Below are 27,876 nucleotides of genomic sequence, written 5' to 3' on the forward strand. Positions count from 1 at the left end.
TGGATGGTGCCACTCTCCACACTCTGCTGTACTCGGCCAGGCGGAGGAGGGCCTTGCCGAGGGTCACTCAGGTGGTCTTCGCAATCTGGCGGCAGGCTCTGCGCCGCATGGGGTGGTGGGGCAGGCTGACGGCCGAGACGCCACTGTGGCATAACGGTCTACTCCCAGAGCTGGCCTCCTTGTCCGGGTTCGGCGGCTGGGACGCGATCGGGATTTCGTCCCTCGGTAATGTCCTCAACGGAACCACGCTTAAGTCCTTTCAGGACCTTAGCTCCGAGTATAATTTGTCCAGGTCCCAATTCTTTCGCTATCTTCAGTTCCGGCATGCCCTTGGCCCCAGCCTAGTGGGGTTGGAACAGCTCCCCGACTTTAGTCCCATTGAGGCTAAATTGTTTATGGGCGACCTGGGCGACAAGAAAGTCTCTCAGATATACCGATCCCTGGTCGTCAGCTGCTCCCCCTCCCTTTCGACCTTGAAGGCCTCCTGGGAGAGTGATGTTGGCCCCTTGGATGAGGACGATTGGCGGGAGGCCCTCGAATCTCCTCGGTGTGCAGCTATAGCCGTCCGTCTTCGGTTCATTCAATTTAAATACCTCCATAGGGCCTATTATACTAGGGATCGGCTGTGGCGTGCGGGCCTCATAGCTACCCCTGAATGTCTGAGATGTGGTGCTGAGAGGGGGACGCTTTTCCATACCGTGTGGTCCTGTGAGAGGCTGACCCGATTCTGGGCGGGTGTGTGGGACTGCCTGTCGGAAGTGCTGGGGTGGGATGTACCCCGTACCCCTAGGCTGGGTCTCCTTCATATTCTGGAAAATGTTGGGGGTAACACTTACAAGCGCCACCTACTGCTGTTGGGGCTCGTGGTGGCTAAGCGTGACCTGGCCCAAGCATGGAAGTGCGAACGTGCCCCCCCCCTGAGTGCGTGGAAGGCAGGGTTGGACTACCTGATGGGTTTAGAATTACCCGTGTTTGAGGCCAGGGGGTGCCCCCGGAAACACTATAAGATCTGGAAGCGGTGGGCGGACTACAGGGATCTGGACCTCGATCCCCCAGCTGACATTGATGATGTGCTGGCCCTTGATGCGGACCCCGGGCCCTAGGCTACTAGCCAGCTCTGACATTGCTTCCGTCTCCTGTTGCTGACTAGCGATCACGTGCACTGGGTTAGGGTGGGATAAGGGGTGGGTAGTCAGAAGGGGAGTTGGGGGATGCTGTTGGGTATGGGTGGGCTGGGGGGGTTTAGGGGCGTGCCCCCTTTTGTTTCCATAAAACTCTGAGTTCGCTACCATGCCTTTCTTTGTCTGTGTTGTTGACAGTCTCCTCCTGACTGTGGAGGGCTGTCCTGACTCTTGCTTGAACTCTTAATAAACACGGTTTTGAAAAAAAAAATAGTTAAAAAGAGTTGAAGTTTTTTTAATAGAAGATAATATATCTGAAATTGTGTGTTACGATAGAATGAGAGTTTATCTTCCATTCTTATCGTAGACCATTACTTGACAGAAAACAAACAAATAGTGATCTTCCAAATATAGCTTTGAAATAGACCCTTATATATATTGAATAATTGTAATATCAGAACTAATTAGGGCATAGATAGAGATACATAAAGGATAAAAAGCGTATCGAATTTAAAAAAAGCTACGTTCTAGCTTTTGCCGCGAGCGGGTCATGTGATAGTACCGTCAAGTTTACCATCGAGTATATAACCCGACCAGGTACAGACATGCCCGTCTCTCTGATCCCGAAAACGCCAACATCACGCGGAAGCTACGATCTTCTTCAACCATATCAGGTAGGCGATATAGGGCTCACCTGCCAGGCAGAGAATTGTAAAACTAGCCTCATACCTATTTAAAATACTTACTGCTAAATGTTTATTTTGTATATTATGTTAAAATCGAGGAAGTCGGCGTGACTATCATGTACCAACGCCGCTTTTAATCACCAGTGAGGGGGATCCTTTTAGGAACTTTGCTGCTCTATCAGGTAAATAAAACATTTAGTCCCCTAATATATCCTTAAACTAGATAGGATGATATGATATTGATCCCATTTCGGAATGTGTACATACCACTAAATTTAGCATTGTCTATCTTTTAGTTTGCATACCATCATATATGCGAAACGGAATTGATGTCCCTCCACCGTTTTTAAACTACAGATAAATGTCCGAAGGTGTTCACGATAATTGTGAAACTTAAAGGTAATTCTAGAAAGTAATACCTGACTGATTCAAATCTTGGGTATTCTGGTTAAACACAAGACTTAGTAGAGTTGGCCCATAATGTTATATACAATTAATAAAGCCAAATAAATTAGATATACTCTTTATTTTTGCTAGCGGTACTGACAATTCTGACTACACGCACGATAAGAAAACTTCGGTTAAGTTGAGTCTCTGACCTTCGAACATAGGATATCCTCGCAACACATAACAAAAACGAATAGGTAATATTAGCCCTCTCTATTTTACCCAGTTATAAGACTCAGATCTGAGGTTTCAGTACTGTTTGTTGGAATTTTATATATATTTAGCAAGTACCCTTTCCTTCTTTTAATCACTTGTAGATCTAGATTTGGAGACTATCAAACGTCGCTTTTGCTGCTTGTAAAAAAGTATAAACCCAGAAGGCTAGAATCATCTGGATTCATGAAAGGTACGCATGTAAATATAATACATTTGAGGCTAGACATATTTAGTGTCAATAACTTCTACTCTTATAGTTGATGCTTGATAAGTATAGATCAGGAATGTCATTTAAGACCCCAACGATAAATGAAAAATAACATCTGTATTGGGAACCACAACATGAAGCGTGCACACTATATAAAGATGGTTTCTTATAGAAAAGTGAAGGAGAAAGATTTTTATCTATAGACACAACACAAAAGGTTGAGTTCATATTTATGTATTTGAGGTCATACAGACCAGAAATTTTGAATATTTTTATCCCTCCCTTTTTTTGGTCACTATCAGAATTAGGAATGAATTATAAGGACAATGTATAGATGGATAATCAACCTTCTGTAATGTATATAAAACTGAGCGCCTAAATGAGTACTTGATCAAATTAACTATAATTATTGGCACATGTGTAGATCTAATTTTGTTCTTTATAATACTCAAATGTTTTGAGATTGTAGGTGACTAACAAATGAAACAATGTGAAGTTTTGTAATTGATTGTGTAATTGTATATGATAAATTTTAAGCCAAATTGTTTTTAATTTTTATATTATATGTGTTTTTTACCTACAGAATAATTTGTGGCTACTCCTGAAGAAAGCGATAAATACGCCGAAACGCGCGTCGATAAAGATTATAAAGTTTTTGCCACTTTTAAACTCTTCTTATATAATTGAATGCTTATGGCATATGTTTTTATGGTGTAACATTACATGGATTGTGTCAATCCCTTTAAATGGGATTTTTGAATTATTATTAAAAATTATGTACAATTCCTTTTGAATTATTGTTGATTTAGACTTCACTTATTTACTTGTGCCAATCTTTGAAATTGTCTATTGATTTTAAAATTTTAGATTGCCTAGGAGTGATATTTTTCAAATGATTGAAAGACATGCCTTTCATAAAAGGAAACAGTTATCTGACAAAACTGTTGAAGAATACGTGGCAGCATTGAGAGTATTGGCTGCCAATTGTGAATTTGGAGCTTATGTTGATCTATCAATCAGAGATCAATTTGATTTAACTGTTGGTCATTTCTCTTCCTTTTGCAAAACTCCAAGAAGAAGTTCTAATTCTAGCTCCACTGTTAATAATATTTCAAATGTTGAACATGATATGCAAAAATTACTTCTAACTATATATGATGATTCATTTAATGGTTCTATTAACAATATCACGCTTCCTTTTAAAGCTCCTTTAGGAACCGTTCTAGTTGGTAATGTTGCTTTTGAGGCTATGGCTGATTCTGGATCGCCATTGACCATTTTATCTGATGTCTTCTTTAATGAAAATTGGGAGGGTGTCAATCTTACTGTTTCAGATTATTAATCCCAAAGCGTTTGGCAATTTTGACATCAAGATGTTAGGTTTCTTTAAAGATTCTTTGAAATTTGAAGATCGCATGATTTTTACTAAGATTGATGTGGCTATTGACGGAAAAAATATTGTTGGGTGGTATGATTTGGGCAAATTAGGAGTAAATAATTCTCCAGGGTCTGATTGTCCAATTCAATTGAGAGACATTTCTATTTACAATATTTCTTTGGAGAAATCTTCTTAACTTCTATTCTCCATAATTACAAGAAAGTTTTTGAAAAATGTGGTGGGGGAAGTTAAAGGATATTCACACAAAATAAAACTTAAGAAAGGAGCCTTACCCATTCAACATAAAGTGCGTATGATGCCTTTGGGGGTGAGAGATAAACTTAAATCACATCTGGATGGTCTTTGTTCTGAAGGCATCATCGAGCCTACTGACAGCTCTGAGTGGGTTTCCGCAATTTTTATCGGTCTTTAAAAAAATCAAGATATCAGATTATGTGTGGATCTCAGATCCCTTAACAAGGATATTGTAGTAGAAACATATCCCTTACCAAGAATTCAAGAAATGCTGGCTGCTGTTAATAGTGCAAAATGTTTCTCAATTATTGATTTAAAATCTGCCTATCATCAGGTAACCCTTGATGAATCCTCTAAAGATCTCACGGCGTTTATTACTCTGTTTGGTTTGTATAGGTTTTTGAGAATGCCGTTCGGACAGGCATCAGCAGCCAGTGTTTTCCAGAAGTTAATTGAGAGTTTATTCCATGGTTTAAAAGGAGTGCAGGCTTTCCAAGATGATATTTTAATTTTTGCTAAAACTAGTGAGGAGCATAATTCCATTTTGGAGAAAGTATTAAAAACTCTAGACAACAAAGGCATGACTGTCAGTAAAGACAAGTGTAAATTTTTGTTTTGGTTAATGAAATCAATTATTTAGATCACAAAATTACTCCTAATGGCATCTTTCCTAAAGAGGATATTGTCAATACCTTAGAAAGGGCTAGTAAGCCACAGGATAAAGATTCTTCACGCTCATTTCTTGGTTTAAGTGAGTATTATGCCAAGTTTGTCAAGAGCTATGCTCTTGTTGTTGAGCCACTTAGACAGCTACTCAAAAAAGGGTCAAAGTTTGTGTGGACTAGTGTCCATGATGAAACTTTCAGCAATGTGGTTAAACTCATTGCTAAAGCACCTGGCCTTAACACTTTTGATCCTCAGGGAAAATCTTTTGTTACTGTAGATGCCAGTACCATAGGTTTGGGAGCAGTTTTCACGCAAATTGATGAGGGAAAAGAGAGGGTAATTTCTTTAATTTCTAGAGGCATCAGAGGTGCAGAAGTACACTACAGTACCATTGAAAAGGAAGCTGTGGCTTGTTTGTGGGCTGTAGAAAAGTTGAAGATTTTTTTGTGGGGTAGACCTTTTGTTTTAGTTACGTACCATAAACCTCTTGTTTATATGATGGATGGGGTTAGGAGTGTAAAAGCCTCATCTAGATTGGTCAGACTAATTGCTAGATTGCAGGAATTTAATTTTGAGATCCAGCATATTCCTGGTGGAATTTTTTTTACTGCAGACTGTCTGACTAGACTACTACCTGTTAATGAATCTAATGATGACGTTTTGGATCAACATGAATGTGTTGTGGCTTCAATTGATGCAGTTGATTCTTGCTATTTTGCTATTTCTGTGAATGGAATGATCATGCTACCAAAGATAATGTTTTAACTAAAGTTAAGCAATATGTAATCAATGGGTGGCCTTCAGTTAAGAATTTAGAATTACCACTCAGAAGTTTTGCCCAAATTGCTGAGGAACTGAGTGTTGAAAATGATATTTTATTGAGGCAGGATTTATTTATACCACCAGCTGACCTCAGAGTCAAACTCATCCATTTAGCTCATTCAGGACATCCTGGCATGTCTGGAACAAACAAATTACTTAAAAATCATTACTGGTGGCCTGGCATGGAAGCATCTGTAGAAAGATGTATAAATAATTGTTCAGTCTGTATAAAATCAGATAAAGACTGGAAAGTTTCTACTGAACCCTTATCGATTAGAGATGCCCCTGTGGGCCCCTGGGGAAAACTTTCCATTGGTTTTTCTGGACCTTTTGAATGTTTGGGCAGAGTGAATAGATTTTTAATTGTCCTAATTGATGATTTTTCAAAATGGTTGTATTACTCTTTTGTTGAACATCCTACTACAGATGAAGTTATACATTTCCTGGATAACATTTTCAGGATTGAAGGAGCACCTTTGTCCATTATGTCTGACAATGGCGTTCAATTTATTTCAAGTAAAATGCAATGTTTTTTTTTTTTATTTAATGTATGTACTAAACGAGCTCCTCTTTATAGTCCTCGTTCCATTGGTCAGATTGAGAGAGCAAACAGATTTTTTAAAGAAGGTATTCAAGCAGCCTTAGAAAACAATCATGGTGTATTTGAATTTCTTAAAGAAAAGATTTGGAGCTACCATTTAACTCCTAACAGCTGTACGGGTGTTTCTCCTTATTTTTTAATGAGAGGCAGACAAGCAAAATCTTTGTTAGTGACTTTCTTGAGTAAAGAAAAGGTATATAGGGATCATTTGGAAGCTTCTATCATTAAAGCTAGGAACAACATAGCTGCAGCTCACATGTATGGGAAAACATATCATGATAACTCTCACTATTGCAAGAATAAAAGCATAAAGGTTGGTGATTGGGTAAGAGTTAAGCCTACTTTAACACCCAAAGGTATGTCTAAATTTACGGTACCTTTTGAAGTTGAGGATGCCACTGATTCCACTGTTTTACTAAAAGGCAAGGGTTGGTGGAGTAAAAGTTCAGTTGTTATTCTCAAACCAGGTCAAGAACGTTTTTTTGGAAAAATGACAGATGGTGATGACATTTGGTTTGATGATGTATCTGGTGATTTATTACTGATTAGGAAGCCTTCTTGTTCAGGTAATGATTCTAGGGAATGTTCTCATTCAGGTAATGATTCAAATTTTGATTATCTTGTTTCAGATTGTAATGTTTGTACAAGTCCATCTGTACATGACTCACATGTTTCGCATAAAAGTACAAGATTGCCCAAAAAATTAATTATATTTTAGACTAATTTTGTTTTTTGTGAAAAGATACATGTGGTAAATATGTCTTTCTTTCATTTTCATTGTAGTTTCAGTAGTTTACGTCACTGTGTCTTACATAAGAAGAATTGTTGTACATCACCTTAGAATTGTAGTATGTGATATAGAACTTACTTGTGAGGGGTGGAGGTTCGAATGCCAGAGAAGCGGTTGGAGTTAATCTGGCAAGACGCCTAAGCTTGGGCACCAGTGGGTCATTTATATTACTTAAATAAATAAGTATTTAACTTTATTTGACTCCTCCTCATTTTTACAAAAATACATGCCTATTTTTGTAAATTTGCACTATATTAATATGACTTGTTCACAATTGTTAGTGTATTTATTTTCGCAATTAGTTTCCCACGTGTAAAATGTCTAAGTGCATTTTGTTGATTAATTTTCATGCATCACACCATTAATTCAGTTATTATTATACAAAATTAATTTTACAGGGGGTACACAAAAACGTGTGTCTCTCCCCTGCTACATCAACACCCCAAGCGCTGCTTAGGCGAGACCTAAAAAACAGCAGGTATGTGGCAGTACATCACAATGGTATTCTACACTTATCACGATAAAGATAAAGCTCAACGGTCAAAAACTAGAGAAACTAATGGATAAACTACGGCTTGCAAATGACAACATAATACAGTCCTGCTTTATTATTGAAGAGAGGGTGTCCGTCGTGCGGGCTTCCTTTAAGTTCCTAAATTCCTGTTTTCATAGAACTATTCTAAGGGTCGATACTATGAACATTGGTGTTCCATCTGTTTAAGATCGTAAGGCCCCCTACCGCAATGTTCAGCGTGCACAGTGCTGCCTTCTAACTCTTCCCCAAGAAGAGTTAAGTTAAGACGAAAACAAACTTTTCCCAAATATTCGAGAACTAGAGTTTGAATATTAAAGTATACTGTCCTCAAAAAGGTAGGGATACAGGTGTTTCTATGTCTCTCCTGTGAAATTCACGGAAAATATAGAAATGCAGGCACTTCCGAAAGCACAGGAAGGAGGGAAACGTGTGACAGATGCAGTGTTCTGCCTGTGCGCAGGCGCAGAGCCAGCAGGAAGTGATCCGGTACCTCTGGAAGGCAGTCTATGTGCGCATGCGCGTGGCCTAACAGGAGCACAGCAAAGATGCCGCTGTACGAGGGATTGGGAAGTGGAGGCGAGAAGACCGCTGTCATTATAGACTTGGGGGAAGCCTTCACCAAGTGAGTTATGAATGGCATGGCCTCTGGAGTGAATGTGAAGACAGGAGAGTCTGTATTCTTTTGGGAACCTATATTCTGGTCCAAGAGCCAGGCAAATAAACCCTGCTGTTTTAGAGAAGGGGTGTATGTACGATTTTTCGCTGATAATGCAGCAGAGTAGACAATAAAGGCATCATACTTCTGAATTGCTTTGCGCAGGGAGCCTAGCTTCATTTTGAGTAGGGGACACCGACACTTATATGGGGACAGAAAATAGGGGTTGCTCCCAGCATACCAGTTTGTAGAAATATAGTAAGAACATTTTGAAGCCTATATGACGTAATAACAAATGTCAGTGCTTTTGTGGAATGTAATGATTTAAAAAAAGGTCCAGAAGGCAAAGTGACGTTGGCTTTAAACCTATACCTCTCCTCTATTTCATGTGCTTTCTCCTCGCCCTATACATGCAGTTTGACAGGGGTTGGCTTTGGAATGACATCGTAATCAGTCAGGGCACAAGCCCTATAAAAAGAAGTAGGGGGACTGGCCAAGTTGCAGGAATTATGCAAGTGACACCATGACTTGTGCCAACACAGCACATGACGACATGTGACATCTCACATGGCATCACCGGAAGTGACCTCACTAAAAGGCTCTGCATTAGGATGAGTAGCGCTATAAAAGAAATAAAATAGCGCTATTTATATTGTTATTTGTGTGTAATACTGGGACAGACCATCCCATCCGACATTCTTACTGTGCGTGCGTGCACTTATAGACAGGGACTGAAAAAAGTAAAAAGCACGCATCTCTTAAGTATCTGTGAAGAGATAACAAGCTGTGTGCTTTTGTTTCCTCTCCTGTGCCTTTGCATTTAAGTGAGCGGTTCCAAGCCGCCTCCCGTCTGATAATCGATCAAAAGGAGGCCTGATGGCCCTTTAACTTCTGCCTTTATTTTTGGGACAGCTGAAGGGGTAAAAAAAAGCCCCCTAACTACCTGCACATTTGCTGCTGAGAATAAAAAGCAGACATTGTGCAGGAGCTGCTGAACGTGTACCAGTGTCTGAAAATGACACTGGGACAAGTTCAACATATTTCTGTGGGGCCCAACTTCTTGGCAGAGGGGGGCGTCCACCCTGTGAAAATAGTGGGTGGACGCTGTGCACCCCCGACTTGTGCCCTGTAATCAGTTGATGTTCCTTTGGCAGAAGGATTTTCAGTCAGTGCAATTTGCTCTATTTAATTACTATACAAAGTTTAGGATCTCCAAAAATCCGTTTATCTTCAGGAAAATAGTGCAGACGAGGCAATTAAGTTCAAATCAAGGGAACCCAGACCACAACTTGTAGAAGGGATTTTTTTGTCGAAAGTATGCACGGATGAGTCAACAATTTCCTGTTGACACAGGATCGTAATAAGGCAACCCATTATGAGTAGTTCCGATTATGTTGCCCTCAGATGGATGAAAGATAGAGCAGGCCCTTCCATGATTTGAACCTATAGCATTTGGGTTACGGACAGCTTTCCACAGCAGAAGCTCAAACTACTGTGGAGCAGGTACCTGTGCCAGCTCCCCTTGCTGCTCATAGCTCTGTGATTCAGTTGTTTTGCCTCTACCCTTTCGACTGACCTCTGTGTCCCTTTATATTGTTACCTATGCCCAGAGGCAGAACTAGAGCCAAATTTCAGGGGGGTGTAAGAAAAGATTTCGCGGGGGGCGAATTCTTCCAGCAATAGGCAGAGTGGAGATGTAGGGGCTCTAAGAAGGGGTGAAAAAGAACAAAGCCTCATTTAAAAGCAAATGGTCTTTTAAAGACCTGTGAAGTACTCGGGTGCGGCTGTGTGTGTGCCCGGGAAGATGTCTCAGCCCAGGCTGCCACACTCGACCACTGAAGCCCTTTGAGCCCAATGGGTTATGCGTGCCTGCCTGTGCCTGTTATTCTGTTACCTTGCATCTGGTTCTGTGCCTTTTGTGCTTTCTCTCCCCACCGATCTGTGATCTGTGCCTGGTTATTAATCCTGTGCCTCGTATTTTGTCACTTGTACTGTTGGTTTTGTACTTTTCTCACCGTTTAATTGATATTGTGCATGGTATTTTGTTCTCTTTGTGCTGTTTTGTGCTTTCTCTGTACAAAAGGGGGTGGTGATGGACGGAGCATCTGAACCAATCAAACACTCACACCCAGTCAAAAGATCTGGGTTTGATTGTAATGCCAGAAACCGGTCCTCGGAAGCTTGTTTCCGGTCCAGGGAAGGCATAGCTTGGCAGTTCGGGCTGGACTGTTCCCATGAGGCACAGGGTCAGACTGATTTGCATATAGCCATGTCTGAACTGGGGTGGCAGAGTGGGCTAAAGAACGGTGATGGATTAAACCCAGATCTTTTGACTGGGTGTGAGTGTTTGATTTGTTCAGATGCTCCGTCCATCACCACCCCCTTTTGTACCGCTTTTGGCCGCCATAAGTGTGGCAGGGTATGCTCAGACGTGAGTCCCTTGCTCACTTTGCCACTGGATTCAAGCAAGCCGGGCTGAAGACGGCTGTAATGCCAGAAACCGGTCCTCGGAAGCTTGTTTCCGGTCCAGGGAAGGCATGGCTTGGCAGTTCGGGCTGGACTGTTCCCATGAGGCACAGGGTCAGACTGATTTGCATATAGCCATGTCTGAACTGGGGTGGCAGAGTGGGCTAAAGAACGGTGATGGATTAAACCCAGATCTTTTGACTGGGTGTGAGTGTTTGATTGGTTCAGATGCTCCGTCCATCACCACCCCCTTTTGTACCGGTTTTGTGCTTTCTCGCCATTAAGCTTTCTTGCCTCTGCGAGCCGGCCTGCGGTGCCGCTCGCTTTCCCGCCACTCCAGCCTCCCAGCACCCCTCCCAGGACCTACTTAATGGAGGACCCGCAGCGGATGCGCTGTCCGCAGGCTGAGCATCAGGTGCGCCACTGGAGCTCCAAAGGCAAGCCCGTCTGTGCCTGTCCATGCATGGGCAGAGCCCAGCGCCAGGAACCCTGGATCGCCCGCAGCTACACCGGCACCAAGCTCATAGCCTTGAACTCCAGAGCCCGCAGCGACTGCTGACGCGTATTTCCGTGCTCAACAGTGGGACCTTTCGCATGGCACCACTGCCTCTTCTCCTGCAACACCAACAGCAAAGCAAGCAACCGCTGCCACCACGCCAGCCTTGACTATGCCTGGACAACTCCACTACCTCCTGCTGAGTTTGATGGGGGCAACTCTGATCGCTCTACAAAACCGCCGCTGAGATCTGGGACATCATCACCTCCCTCATCCCGACCTCTTCTTCCTCGCCGAGACCTGGTTCAACCCTTATCCACACCGACATTGGCATGGCCACGCCTAACAGCTACAAGATTGCACACCGGGATAGCATCAATAAATACAGAAGTGGGATTGCCATCATCCACAAAGAATCTATCCACTGCACCACTGCCACTAACAACACCACTCCGATCATGGACCACCTCAACTTCCATCTCAGAACAGACTGCAAAACCACCATCAGAGGCTTCCTCGTATACAGACCTCCAGGACCATTCACTGACTAATGCAATGTCATCCCTGAAGTCATCACTCCTCAAGCCATTAACACCGAACACTACATCTTCCTCTGAGACCTCAACTTTCACCTCGACAACACCAAGACAGACAACCTTCTCGAAAGCATGAACAACATTGGCCTCATCCAGCTAGTTACCGACCCCACACACCCACTGGACCCTCATGTCACAGCCAGTTACAGAGTCAAGTACAGCCATGTCACCGATCTCACCTGTATGGACCACTCAATTGTCCACTTCGCCTTCACAGCAATCCCCAGCTCCCGCCAACAGGCCACCCAGCACCTCACACCGCACCTGGAACAAAGCATACAAAAGCCCTTGGCGCCCTCAACACCTTCCTCCCCGACACCATACCAAACTAACCCCGCCAACATCGTCAGAATCCACGGACTGAACATGATCTCCTACGGAGACTGGATGAAAAACAACTGCCTCAAGCTCAGCACAGACAAGACAGAAGTACTGATCTTCAGGAACAGCACTTCCAGGTGGAACAATTCCTGGTGGCTTGCTGAACTAGGACGCTCTTCCACCACCATTGACCACGTCCAGAACCTCTGCATCACCCTGGATAGCAAACTCACCATGAAGAGCCTGATCAAAGCAGTCTCCTCAACCTGCTTCCTCACTCCGCACATGCGCTGAAAGATCTTCAAATGGCTCACAGTCTCCACCAGATGCACCGCCATGCAAAGCCTTGTCACCAGCCGCTTGGAATACCGCAACACACTCTACTCACGAATTGCCACACATCTCCTGAAGAGACAGCAGACCATTCATAACTCAGCAGCCAGACTCCTCCCTGACGTCCTTCAGACGGATCCACATCACCCCTCACCTGAAACAACTCCCCTTCCACCACAGAAGGCCTATTTAAGATTCTGACCCGTACCTACAAAACCAAGGATCAGCATACATCAACCACCGCCTGAACTTTCACCAACTCTCCAGACTTCTGCGATCCTCCTCCTCCTCCCACTCCTTTGCTCAAACCCCCCACATCCGCCGAAGCAACGGCGGAGGATGCTTCTTCTCCTACCTTGCAGCTAAGTCCAGTAACAGCCTCCCCCTCCATCTCCGGACTTTGCCATCTCTTCCGGGACCCAAAAAGGGACTCAAGACCTAGCTATTCAACTGATGCCACCCAAACAGCTTGGATCTGAGCGCTTGGATACCCTCGCAGGTGATTATCTATGCTTTATCAATCCTGTTTGTTGACTGTACCACTTTCTCATAAATGGACGTTATAACTTCATATCACGCATACAAATTATCACTTCCTCTAACCTCATTTGTGTAGCATGGAGTACAGCTAAACTCCATTGAGCAGGTACACCTAAAGAGAAGTGACTCGCATAGGGATGAGCATGTGGTGTAAATTAGTTAATCATATAGCGCTTCCTCAAACCAAATTAGAACCTAGACATGTCTAAATTTAAAAGTAGTGCAAAACCAGTAATCTGCTTTGTTTAGCCTTCTGTCAAATCATAGCTCCCAAAAAGCCCGTGTCACATATGCCATCAGCCAGTCTCTATTGTTGTGTCAACAACAGTTTGAAATATGGTATATTTTATTTGCTTTTTTTTATTAAACAAATTGTTAACCACAGCCTCCAAAATTGCGTTACGTTAAGACATATCTACCAGTTACATATTTGTATTTTACTAACATTTTCAACTGTTTGACAAAAATGAGATTGTGCTTTTAATACTAAAGTGTCTGTGTACACCAGGAAACTGGGAAGGTGTGTATAGAATGCTGAAAGCTGCAGGAGCAATATTTTCTAGTTTTTATAAAGTAAGTTTAAACATTATGCACATTCTTCATTTTTAGGTTTCGCCCTGGCGTTGCAACTGCGTAGCAGTTGCTCCGCCCAGGGCGAAATCTCATGATCCTACATATGAGGCTTTGGTCCCGCCTCTGTCTCCCATTGGCTAGCTCCATAAATGGAGGCTAGCCATTGGGAGACCGAGGCTGTCAATCACGCTTTCCCGTGAAAAAGCGATTCGGGGGCGTTTCTCTGTCTTTTTTTAAGTCCCGCCCCTTTGTCCTGGGCCGCGCTGTCATTGGCTGCCGGCCCGGGACACCCCCTTGACGTCATTCCCCGGGCCGCGCTGTGATTGGCTGGCCGGCCCGGGACCTGACTTTTTTGTTCTTTGTAGCCATAAATTTCCTTAATTTGTACTTCTTTCAGAATAGGCCAATTCCCTGCCTTTACCTTAAATCTCCGATGCAAAACTAAATGAAAACACTTACAGTCAACATGTTAGAAATGTAACATAGACTCAGCCTGGGATCCTTCAGTTGGGCGGCTTTCATTGAAGGTTTTCTCAATCAACCCTCCATGAAGAGTATGGGGCCCCGAAAGCTCCTGCACTATAATAGTTTCTCACCACCAGCTGTACATTCTGGCAAATGTTAACAAAACAACCGTTCTATTTATAAAATACAATAAAATAAAATAAAGTTCGTGTACAGTTTACCGCCGGGCTCTTTCTTTTAAATACTTATCTGCGCCCTCTAAAGCCCCTTTCACTCTCGCTTCAAAAGATGAATTCAGAATGTACCACTTTCGCTTCTGCCAGTAACACTGACGACGGACCGGAAGCGCCGCAGGATTTGCTTGCTGGTGCTGTATATTACCGAGTGCTCTAGCTGTCGGCCAGCGCCGCACGCTGCCTGTCCCTGGGCAGGTTCAAGTTCACCTTCTCTCAATAAATTGGTAAGGCGTCCCTCGCTTCCTCTTGATATATTTGTTCTGCGGGCCTCTACTTTTTCATATAGGAACTTTGGTTTTTTAAACATTTCTTGTTGGTTTATAAATGTAATTTTGCATAGTTCACAGTGTGTCGCAACTTGGGTAGTAACATCAGCACTTTGAAATTGTGTATACGAGGGTGGCCTGATATTCCAAACTGGGCATGCCCTCAGTAGTAGCCGCTCAGGTTCTGAGTGCTGAATCTGCCGATGGGACTTGGGTTCCCACTAATAAGGTATGCCCAAGGTACCGTTTGGCACTACCTGTCACGTTGTTTGCGGGCCGAACGTGCGCGAGCCTCGTGCATTCCCAGGCTCCTTCGACAAAGACAAGGTGTGAAAGAGTGATCAGCATTTCCCACGGGGAATGGGATATCGGAGGCATTTAAGGCTGCTTTTCAAATCCATCTTTCATGTCCTATACATTGAGCCCCCAAAGCGTCATAACAGTCAAGGCAGAATATATATTTTACTTTACTTTACAGTCTTCACCCCTTTGAGTGTCGGTGTGTCTCACTTCAATGCACGTGAGGTTCCATGTCGGGCTTTTCGGCCAACAACATGCATTATGGGTTTTGTAGTTTTGATTTTAACGTTGCGGGAGCTCAAAATCAAATTGCCTCTAGGTTTCTCTCACTTCTCCCTGCATTTCAGTTGTTAGCAGCTTCATCACTGACACACTGTGTGACTTTGGGCTTTGTTCTGGCCCTCTTGCTCACGGACCCAAGTACAGCTGTTAGAAGCAGGTGGAGTTAGCAGCTGTGCTCGTTCATTCGTTCACTGTCACAACCTTGGTCACAGGTCAGGAACTGGTGATAGATAGGCCAGGACCTGTCGATAGATAGGTCAGCAACCGTTTTTGCCATTCATTTGTGTCTCTGCTTTTATATGTGTGCAAACCGAACCTGCTACGTGAGGGGTTTGTTTGTTAGCAGTGTGCGCTCAGCTTCGACAATGTGCCCTCGGCTTCGCGCGTCTTCTTATGGTACTGCACCTCTGGGTTCATGTCAGTGTCTTCCCAGAGTCACCCAGAGACCAGGACTCCAGGGTGTCATTTTCTGTGACGACTCATCCTTTCCCAGTGTCCCAGACTCCCCAGTGCCTGCCTCTGTCTCCCAGTGTCTGAGACTCCCTTGTGTCCGGCTCTGTCTCTGTGTCACAGACTCCCTTGTGTCCGGTTCTGTCTCCCAGTGTCCCAGACACCCCATTATCTTTCGGTGTCACCCCATATGTTTGCTCCTCCATTAAGCTCGCCCTACCCCCCTCCCTCAGTGTGCACATCTCCCCGATGTCCGTAACGATCTATTGTCATCCTATCTGCGTCTCGCGGGGTCCATTGCTCTCCCTGTGTCTTCCATTGTTCGCGTCGCCCAAATGTCTCTGAACCCCATTGTCTTAGTGTTCATGGTTCAGTCTCTCAGCGTCCGTCGCTCAAGGTGTTAGGGGAGAGAGGAGTTGGCCTAACGGCTAGGGTAGTCGACCTTGAATCTGGGGAACTGGGTTCGAGTCTCGGCAATGAAGCTGAACATCCTCTGATTCTGGGCAAATCACTTAATATCCCTTGCCTATCAAAAATGAATGTGTCCTCAAGTAATTGAACTGGTGCTATATAAAGCACTCTAATACCCGATGCGGGTCCAGTTTGTGCTATATAAGACTCTGTAAAAAAAAAATTTTTTAAAGTGTGCAGCAGCGTGTGTCTCGGTGTTCACGGCTGCTGGGGTTTCTCTTTCTCTCTCTCTCCCAGTGTCTGTGGCTTCTGTGGTCCATATCTTTGTCTGCTGTCTGTGTCTTAGTCTCTCTGTGTGTGCAGCTCTTGTCTGTGTGACTGTGTCCTCTGTCTGTTTCTACCTGTGTTGCCATCTCCCAAGGTGTCTCTTCTAGTGTCTGCAGGCTCTGTTGTCCGTCTGTCTCTTAGTGTCTGTGTCTTTCAGTGTCTGAGTCGTCTGCGTCTCCCATTTGTTTGATTCTCCCTTTGTTGCATCTCAAAGTCTGTATCACCAAGTGTCTGTGTGTATCACCCAGTGTCTGTGGCCCATCTCTTTTTCTCTGTTTCTTAGTGTCTCTTTCTCTCGGTGTCTGAGTCACTCTGTCTGCCTCTTCCATATGTGTGAGTCTCCCTGTATTGCTTGTTGCATTTCGCAAAGTCTGTCTCTTCTAGTGTCTGCAGGCTCTGTCGTCCATCTGTCTATTGGTGTTTGTGTCTCCCAGTGTCTGTGAGTCACTCTGTCTGCCTCTCCCATGTGTCTGATACTCCCTGTGTTGCATCTGCCAAGGTCTGTATCGCCCACTGTCTGCGAGTTCGATGGTCCATCAATGTGTCTCTGTGACACAGTGTCTGTATCTCCCGGTGTCTGTGATTCCCATGTATCTGCCTCGCCCATGTGTCTCTCTCTTCCATGTATCGCTCTCTGCCATGTCCTGGTATCTACCATTTGCATCTCCCAAGGTCTGGCTCTTCCAGTGTCTGCGCGATCTGTGGTCCATCAATGTGTCTCTCTGTCTTAGTCTCTGTGTCTCCCGGTGTCTGTGATACCCATGTATCTGCCTCTCCCATGTGACTCTCTCTCCCAGTATCTGCGGGTTCTGTGGTCCATCACTGTGTCTTAGTGTCTGTGTCTCCCAGTGTCTGTGATACCCATATGTCTTTCTCTCCCACGTGCCCTCATATCCCATATGCATCTCCCACGGATTGTCTCTCCCAGTGTTTGCAGGTTCTGTGGTCCATCTCTGTGTCGCTCTTAGTGTATGTTTCTCCCATATTCTGTGTCTCTGCGTTATGATTCCCATGTGTCTGGTCTCCAGTGTACATCTCCTTTGTGCCTGCATCACCCAAAGTCTGTCTCTCCCAGTGTCCACGGGTTCTGTGGCCCACCTCTGTGTCTCCATGTGCTTGTCTCTCCCATGGGCTTGTCTCTCCCATGTGCATCTCCCATGTGTTCGCATCTTCCATGGTCTGCCTCTCCCACAGTCTGCAGGCTCTGTGGTCCACATCTTTATCTGTCTCAGTGTCTCTTAGTGTCTGTGTCTCCCAGTGTCTGTGATTTCTTGTGTCTACCTCCCATGTGTCCACATCTCCCATGGTCTTTCTCTCCCAGTGTCAGCAGGTTCTGTGGTCCTCCTCTGTCTCTGTGTCTCTTAGTGTCTGTGTCTCCCAGTGTCTGTGATTTCTTGTGTCTACCTCCCATGTGTCCACATCTCCCATGGTCTTTCTCTCCCAGTGTCAGCAGGTTCTGTGGTCCGCCTCTGTCTCTGTGTCTCTTAGTGTCTGTGTCTCCCAGTGTCTGTAACTGCCTGTGTTTGCCTCTTCCTCCGTTTCCATTTCCCCTACATCTGTCACTCCCTCCTGTCTCCCAGTGTGTGTTCCTCGTGTCCATGCCTTCGTCCTCTGCTGTCTGTCTCCCAGTGACTCTCTAGTGGCCCCTTCTGTCTCCACACACGAGTGGGTACAAGTGAGGATAAGAGCTGCAGTGTGATTGAGGGCTGCACTATCAGATGTATGTGATTGGCAGCTCGGCAGACACCTCTAATGATCTTGTAAATGCTGCTTGGCAGCTGCAGTGGGTCCCTGCCAGTGCTTTGATTCTTGGGTGAATGCTCCTGTTAGAAGTAGGGAAGGGGGTGTGCGGTGTATTTGTGGTCCTGGGGAAACGTTCTCTTTAAAGCCAGAAACTTCAAGGTTTTTCTCCTCCATATTTGTTCATAATTATTGATTTTTTTTAGCTGTTAGATCTATGCAAATCTCTTGTTTTGTTTTTTTCTAGGAGCTAGGGCGAGCGGGTGAGTTCACGTAATGCTCCTTTCTCGTCAGGAACCTCCTGCAGCCTCTCCCTGCCCTGCCAGAGCCGAGGACATTTGCGAGAGATTAAGCTAATGGCAATGTAAATGACAATGCCATTTATTTATCTGTTTTCAAAACCAACACATAAATACAAATTTTGTCATTTACAATGCCAATAGCTCTAACTTTTCCAAAGGCGAAACCATTGCATTGTAAATGCTTGTTAATACATCTGTGTGAATGTGCTAGAGCATAGTTTTGTAATGTAAAGAGTCTATAGGGCTTTGTTACTGCTTGACGAGAGCAAATGTTCTTACTGGGAAGGCAGGTGGATAGTTAATACTTCTGGAATTTGTGGGTGGATGAATTGGTGTTGGTTTAAATGGATTCTGTTTGTTGTGTTTCGGTGTTGTGTGTGAAGCCCGAAGAGTTTGCTCCAGATTTTTTATGGCAGCATGTGCGCACATCAGCGTGAGGATAGCAAACCTAGCAACATATATAAACAAACATTGGCAAAGCCAATCGGCTGCGGCAATCCGAGAACTATTGCCGCTGTCAATATCTGTGTCTTTTAGCCATGCTGAATAGCATCACAGCTGATTGCTGAAAGTGATGGAAATAAGCGCTCTGACAAAGCAAGCACTGTCTGAGTCATACCGCTACGCTTTCAGAGCGCTACTTTGTAATGTGATAGTAGCTGTGAAGCATAGAACAACTACTTGTGCATAAACTGCTATCACGAACCAGTCTGGAGTGAAACAAAGATAGCTTGAGCAACTGGATGTTCATAAATGCCAAACAATGAGCTAATGTATGGTTGATGAAAAAGAAGCTACATCTGACGCACCGGTAAAAAATGGGCATAAAATTGCGCTGCCCTTGTGCGAATGTTATACATAATACATGTCCATTTATTTTTCTGCAGTGTGAGCCCCTGTGTATTATGCAGCATGGGCATCGGTACTGCTGGTAGCTTCCTTCTGCAGGTGCACTAAGTACTGAGTAAAGGCACGTGTTTTCAAGCCTTGAGTTACTGCATTTCTGCTGGCAAATTATCCAGCAAACGTTGTATTTATTTATTTTATTTACCATGCTACATTATGAATCTGTAAGTGACGTGACATTAGACACACCTTAAACCACTGCTGTTACTCTACAACTATGTTCTTCAACAATACCTTTGAGCAACTTTCACCCTATCCACTGTGAGCCTGGGCAGGGATTTAGGCGCAATGAGAAGAGTACAAGGTGCTTGCTTTATTGTGCACAGCATTTTGTAACACTTATCTGCTGGCTAGTGTCTGTGTACACACTGCTCCATTCCCACACAGAGAAGTCGCAGCTGTTTGTATTTCATTTTGAAGTTATTTCTTGACATTTCAGAAGAAAGATGTGTTTATATTAACCGGTACACATGCCTCAAACTATTCACATTCTAAATATGTATTTTCTATTTCTCTATGTTCATAAAAAAAGAGACATTTAATTTTTTTTATTATCTGCAGATAGCTCGTGTTTTACATTTAGGCGTCTTTTGCATCTTGGGCATGTTTGACTGCCCAGTATTCCTGCTAGATTTACATCGACTCTAATAGATGTTGTATCACAGGTGGTTTAACTGTGAGCTTTCGTCCAGACCCCTTATTACTTTTTCTGATTGGTTGTCTGATTTTTTATGGCGGTCCATTAATATGATAATTGTTTTGGAATTTTTGGACTGGATGTTCCCTTCTAATGTGCTCCGTAGGAAAAGAACACATCTGCGTTATAGAAAATGGAGATATATTTATCTGCACACATTTTTTGATCTACCGTCCGAGTTTGCGGGATTTTACAAATTCCGTGTAGATGTTTTCACCACATACGAATGTCTCACACTTCCTAGAGAAAGATAGCACGCAACCACAAGAAAGGAATGGCTGGACAGGGACATCTTAAGGATTTGGAGGGCCCTGGGCCAAACGTATTTTGGGGGCCCCTGTTCAGAACAGCTTTTAAAATATGATCCAATTTCAGGTCTTTCCTGCCCTATTTGGCCAGGTCACTGGTGCACAAGCACACTTGTCCAAATTCTAAATGTGTTTACATCTAATATTCAGCAATAATGACCTGTATTTTCAATAGTGTAACACAACAGCAATTTACTAAAATTTCCCCCTCTCATTTCTCATATGTCAGGTTCTGTTTTGATCTAAAATAAACTTTTTTATGGATGTTGCTTGAAACATAAACACATTTCTGGAAAATGTCTGTAATTGACACTCCCACATCATCCACATTAAAAATAAATTAAAGGAAAGCTTTTTAAAACAATCTGTTAAAGAATTATTGAAGTTCATCAGGGCAAGACTGCAGAACAGAGCAGGCTCTATTTGGAGCCCACTGAAAGGCTGGGGCCCTGGGCCAGAGCCCACTTTGCCCATGCCATAAATCGTCTCTGTGGCTGGAGCCGGCAAAGAGTTTTAGAGGGGTCTCTATCAACATAAGTAGGTTAGTTGCCACGGAATAGATGCAGTTGCACAACGGCTGTATAGACTCGTTTTCCCTCGTGCATGCTGATAAATGTCTTCATCTTTCCTGCCCTTCAGGATAAAAGTGTTTTTTTTGTTGTTTTTTTTTTTAAATAAATCATTCATGCTACACCTACCAGCTACCCAACCAACGACACCGTACGAGCTTCACTCTCAGGCAGAGCAGGTATATTGGGAGCATAGAACAGCCCCAGCTCATACGCAGGAGTGCCAATTTAACAGCAACAAAATCACACAACGATGTGTGATAAAAGGCAAATGGACGGGGAAATATGAACACGAATGATGGCAGGGGTAGCAGATTAGAGAAGAAATAGACGGATGCAGAGGGGTGAAAGGTAAAACGGCAATACGTATGAGGAGACGTCCTGAAAACACAAGTACTCCTATGAAGTATTGCAGTCAAGTTAAACAAGCATTGTTAATGCATCGGTTTCACCTATGTAATGAATAAAGCGCTGTTTTCATCATCCGGGAGAAGGAAAGAGCTCCCTGGCAAATAACACAGGAGTGAAGAGGATGTGGCAGAGTTGCTGACTTTGAGAGCTGGGGATCCCGGTTCGAGTCACGGCGGCGCTGCAGAACATCCTGTGACTGTGCAAATCACTTAATCTCTCTGGGTGATACATTGTTATATAAATATACTGCAACGGCAAAACTTTATGACAATAGAGTTTCACCAAAGTGGATGTTAACAGTATTTTGGCTGCGGAAAGCTGATAAGAGAAGCAGACTAGGAACAAGCATTGGTATCTACAGGAAAATATGCTACAGCCAATAGAAATGGAGGATACGCCAGAACCAATGAGAAGCCAGGAAAGAGAGGAGGTGGGATGTAAGTTCCTTTTAAGTTTATGTTAAAAACAATAGACATCTGTAGCACAGTGCAAACGCTGTGTAAGTGAAACCTAAAAATAGCTCTAAAAAACGGGAACAGTGAAGGTCATGTATAACAAGTATGTTAGGAACATAGAACAGCCACTGCACAAACGCAACAGTGCAAACTTAATAGCACCAAAATCACTCAGTGATAAGTGTGATAAAAGGCAGACGGATGGGGAAAAGACAAATACGATCACGGTGGGGGGATGCAGATTAGAGAAGAAACATAGCGAGGGCAGAGGGATGAAAAGGAACATGGATTGGGGAGATGGCCTGAAAACGCAAGTATTCCTATTGAGTGCTTGAAGACCAATAAAATCACAAAAAATGGTGAACCCAATAAAACCATGGCGGCTTGGGCAGTTTAGTATGAGCAGGTAAGTGTGTATTGTAGATGCTCAAAGCAAGGACCCAGTTGTTTTCCGACTGCTATGCGAGCTTGAACTTCTCAAACCTCTCTGCATTGAAATACAGATCCGTCATTGGACTTTGCTCCAAGAGCCCACAAACAACTGGGTCCTTGCTTTGGCCATATACAATCATTAAATGCTGGAATCAATGAACTGTTGTCTTCCAAAATATTGCGGTTCTTAAATACCAAATAGAATCCCTACCAAATGAGAAGGGTCTTTTTTTATTCAACATATTCAACGTCCTGAGGATGGTCTAACGGACACAACCATATTTAGACCGAAACGCCGACTATCACACCTATTCTTTACTTCAATGTATTGAAGGCAATGTTAGCTTTGTGTAAATTCTTCAAATTGCCTCAAAAACATATTTGTGAAAAGGTGTTCACAATTGTATCTGCAAAGGATATTCAATCCCATGTAATCATCACTTCTGGCTACATTGTGTTGTTTTTTTATGTACCCTGAATAAATGAACTATCTTGAATCAATACCAAATTATTTTTCCGAATATATACACCTGTTTCTTCTAAATCTTTCTTCCCTTTTTTGATGATTTACTCATTGATAAGTTATTTAAATTGTTTTCTGAATAATCCAAATGTGAGTTACTTGAATAGAACTTACCTAAATTGAAGTGATCAATTATTGCTGAAATATCTTTGAATACATCCCAGTAGGCGCACTTACCTGAAGACAAATAAAGCAAGCTTTTGCAAAGCCAATAGGTCTCAGCAGTCTGAGTTGTATTGGTATTGGCGTTGTCAGTGTTACTGTTTTTAGCCATGTGTTATGGAGTGCTTACTGAGCCATAGTAGCTGGAAGAGTTTACCCTGCCCTCCAAGAGGCCAATAGTGATACCAGCCACGATAAATCTCATATCGTTTGTAGGAAGGGCAATATGGTAGGGAGCCTGTAGGCAGTCCTCATCTTAAGGTTAGTCATTCACCTCATTCGTAGCACCTGTTGGTGGCAGAAAAGCAGGATTTGAAGTTAGAACAGTAGAGATCAGATTGTCCAGTTGTCAGCTCAGGTGGTTGGGCATTGCGCACACAAAAGTGCACTAAGTAAAGGCAACAAGTAGCTTCCACTGGCTCAACCAGTACGAATTAACTGATGTCCTCAGACACAGGGACAGGAAGGGAAGCCGAGGGACCACAGGAAGTGACGCCCCACACAAGGATGTACAGCCTGGGTGACTGATGGTGGTAAACTGCGCTATGGAACATGAGTTTGACATTTTTTGTTAGGGTTCATTGTTGAAAAGCCATTAGACCTCAGTCAAGTCCGGAGATCTTGACTTCAGCAGAGTGCTGTTCTGTTAAAATGGTCTGATTTACTATCAACTTAGTTTTTTTATATTGACTTTATTTTTGAGTTCACAAATTACAATACCATACTAAAAAACATTTGGCATCAAATCAATATATGTAGGCATACTTTGACATTATCAGTGGCTTACACGGCAAAAGGTGGCATCCGGAAGTGAGATGTACAATGGGGAAAGGAGAAAATCATATACAATCATATCACAGTGAGGGAAGAAACCAGGCACATCACTGAAGTCCACTGTCTACAGCACTAGGGTCAACCCACCTGTCCCCCATCGTGAGCGAACCCCCCGGCTATACCCACCCCACTCCCCTCCTCACTGTCGGTTGCCTCTTGCGAAGGGTCCCCCCTCTGCCAGCCCAGAGTGACACATGTCCCACCAAAGTAGTAGATCGTCTTGCAATTTCTCATCCCTTCTAGTAAGTTTCATGTGGACCTCTTCAGCTAGGGACCATTCACGAACGTCTTTGAGCCAGGTGGTCACGTCTGGGGTACTATTGACATAGTTAGAGCATGTGAGAGTTAATAATCTGGTCATTTAGAGGAGATATTAAAAAGTAATAATAAATATTAAAATGTAGGGGTGTAATTGCTGAGCACCATGAGATACATACTTGTAAGATGAGGAGTTAAAAGTAAAAAGAGAGTGCTGATACATTTAGTATTGTTATAAAGTAGGATTTATTTAGGGGAAGCAATGTGTTGGGGAGCCTGTCATGGTTATGCCTTTGATTTGATAATTGCTTTTTCATCGAGTAAGTCGAAGGAACATAGTTTAGGTTGCTAATTCAGGGTAGCTGCTTTTAGCTGTGAAGTCTGTGTGCGACTTCCCCCACGAAAACAATTCATACATCCTCGGGATGACCTTTGTTTTTAGTCCATGCTTAACTTTTCAATATTAGCACTGGCACGCTCCACAAAACACTTTTAATACTGTGATATGTACTTTTAGATTTTCATAGGCCTTACATCTTATGTGTCCATGTTTCGTTAGGCACCTACCCACCCAAGTGACGCACCATTTTCATCAGGAGACGTGTGGTAATACAGAATAGATGAGCATTTGTTATTACCAGTAGTATTTCTCTCCAAATGTAAGGCGGGTTGTAAGGAAGAGGTATTTTGATAAATGCCCTCTGAATCACATGGTAATATGGGTACCCATAAGTTCAGAGGTTTACAAATAACCAATGCTCATAAACTCTGTTCTGGTGTCTATTTCAGAAATACATAGGTTTATCTGATACCAATTTTTCGCCGTTTATAGTTAACCACATGAATTACTCTATACTTGGTATTCAATAAAAAACCATTGCAAGATGCATTTCAGTTGCTGGCTTTTAGTACCTCCTGTTCTTGGAGACCCTACAAATCCTATATATCACCGCAACCGGAAAGTTCCAGCGGACGTAATGCTATATTGCTTTTGTAAATTGCCCATTGTGACAATAAGTTAGAAATTAAAACGTTGTCACAAATGGCCATTTTGTTCTATACTCATTTTCAATATTTTTTATTTCAAAAGTTAGTTTCTTCTACAAAACCATGAGATGTCTACATAAATAAACAGATAGCCCCTTACTGAATTTAGAATTTTGTCTACTTTTCAGAAATCGATGTCTTTCCTGAATCATCAAAGGGTTTCCATCCTAAAATAGAAAGCACAAACATTTGGAAAAATAGACTACCTCTTTGAAAAATGCCTAGTCTGTGCTTAAAAAAATAGTTTTTTGATTCAGCTCTAAATGTTCCCAAAGCTGGGAAAATTGTGACTTTAGCACAGCAAACCCTTATTTAATTTTTTTTTTTAGGAACAAAACTGAAGGTTTTCTTGTGGAGTAATTTTTCCTATATATCCCCCCAAAATGTTGCTATATTTTCTCAGTCCCCTCAAGAGGAATCCACAAACAATGCATATCTTTGGAATCCCCAGGATGTTGGAAAACAAGGATGCAAAATTGGAGTGGATACCCTTTGTGGAAAAAAGTTATGTAGAACTAAGCACAAATTACCCCAAATAGCCAAAAAGGGGCTTAGCCTTCCAAGAGTAAAAGCTTGGCAGCCAAGTGGGTATGTTGTGTTCAATTGTTATTTTTGTGCTGTGTTAGACTATGCCTGTGTTTTACAGTGGGACTTTTGTCATTGCATTCTTGTATATTATTGTGGTTGTTTTGTTGAGTCCTGTGTTATTGCGTTGTTGTGTATTATTGTGTTCTAGCTGTATTTATGGATTGTTAATTTAACCCCTTCCATGCTGATGACGGCCCCGTCCGTCATGCATCACGGTGGGCGTGTGCTGATGACGGCTGGGGGCCGTCATGATACCGCCCACTCTTTAAAACGGCCGCACAGCACGAGAATTCGCCGCGCATGCAAGGGGTTAAGCAAATGCTGCTCCATTTCAAGGCAATAGCAGCACTTTCCATTAAAGATGCAGTGAAAAACAACCATTTCCACTGCGAAAGGTGGCTTTATAATGTCACTGAAACCCTTCACCTTTTTAGGATGCGAAACATCCTAAAACCATGCACAGCCGTTGCGTTCCACTATCACTTCCCACACTGACTTTTGTTCAACCCTATGTCACAGACCATACCCTAAAATAACACGTACCTGGTCCAGTTTTTATGATCTTGGCCAGTATCATTTGTTAAGTTTTACTATAGTGCAGCTCAACCAAACCTGTGAAAACAGAGTAGATTTCTCGGAGGTGCATATGCCAACATTTTATAATTACTATGTTTTAGTAGGCACTCGCTGTATAATGTATCTAGTGTGTTGCTCACCACCCCTAGTCCAGCCTGATGGATCAGCATTATCAAAGACTTTCCCTACCTGGACCTGCTATTTCAGGGAAGCTCCTACTTCTTCTGGTGTTTGTGCTGCATCTGAACTTGAACTGGGTTAGTCAAGCCTGGTGTAATATTTTTACTATTGAAAAAACCAAATCGATTGATTGCACTGACAGACGTTGTCTACCTTTTTAGGTTGAGCCTAAGACCGTGCTCGCGCTGTCTGCAAGACCTGTTGTAATCTATTCTGTAGAATTTTGGCACACCCATCATTACCGTTCGTTCGTTGCTGGGCCATTAAAAAATGCTGCCTTCTTATTCGTGCATTAGTTGTACTTGTCGCTCCTTTGGGTGCCTGGTTGACGCCCAGGAGATTTCACTCATTGTTCCTCCTGGTCGGCCATCCCTTCTCAGATGTGCTTTTCACTTTTACTTCAACAGCGTGTTCAATATTCATAGATCATCTTTTATTAATGAAATAACCCAGATTCACAGAGGAGACGCGGACGCAGCCGCCGACCAGCTCTCACCACCCGAACTGCCCCCAACTCCTTTCACACATCACGAATCCCCACCACAATTTGAATAATAGCACATTAAGCAGAGCGAGGATGCACGAGCACAAGAACACAGCTGTGCAGTGCTCGAGCCTAGGAGTGCGAGGAACAGGTTCCCGGCTCGAACACAGCTGTGCAGTGTTCGAGCCAAGAAGTGCAAGGAACAGGTTCCCGGCTCGAGACACAACACTTCTCCCCCATTTACAATAACAAACAAAACGTACCTGGGTTAAAACCCAAGACTCTTCTCCCCCCTTCACAATAACAACCATGAGACATAAAACACACAAAAACAAAAAAAAATAAGGTAAAAAGATTTCTCCATGCTATACACTCCTATTAGATTGCACCTTCAGTTATGTCCCTGTCAACATGTTCCTGTAAATACACAATAATAAGTGCGAAAGACCCAGAAGAAAACCATTCACAACACCCTTACACAATAACTAATTCGTCATCATACTCATCACTAACATAAGAAACCACAACGTCACCAACATCTTGCTCCCCGCCATCATAGTCCTCATCGCATTCCTCTACAATACACGACACCCTTTTATTATTTTTACAAGCCCTAGCAAAATGACCGGTCATTTTGCAATAGGCACATGTTTGACCTAAGGCAGGGCATCTTCTGTCATTAGTCAGATGTGTAGAACTCCCACAACGAAAACAATCCCCCTTATTCTCAAAGGTTGTACCGTGTCTGGTTTCTCTTGTTACGCCTTTCCCCTTACATTGGTCAAAATTTCTCTTGGATTGAACAGGTGTTCTATCTATTTTAATCATTTCATCACTATTCCCATCATTGGCTTTATTAACTACAGTTTTAGCACACCTTGATGTTAATTCAGCTTTGCCAATTATTGCTGAAATTTCTCTTAGACTGGCATCACCATTTACCCACAACTTATCTTGCTAAC

General features: G+C 43.1%; 1 protein-coding gene across 1 annotated transcript in view; it reads left to right on the forward strand.

The window, feature by feature from the left end:
• Positions 1–8,194: 8,194 nt before the first annotated feature.
• ACTR10 (actin related protein 10) overlaps positions 8,195–27,876 on the forward strand; it is a 186,669-nt gene continuing 166,987 nt past the window's right edge. The window contains exon 1 of the mRNA XM_078660372.1: positions 8,195–8,347. Coding sequence (XP_078516498.1) covers positions 8,232–8,347 — 116 coding nt within the window. The 5' untranslated portion in view covers positions 8,195–8,231. The remainder of the gene's footprint in view (positions 8,348–27,876) is intronic.

This window comes from Lissotriton helveticus, chromosome 9 (genome assembly GCF_964261635.1).
Source record: "Lissotriton helveticus chromosome 9, aLisHel1.1, whole genome shotgun sequence".
Classification (NCBI taxonomy): Eukaryota; Metazoa; Chordata; class Amphibia; order Caudata; family Salamandridae; genus Lissotriton; species Lissotriton helveticus.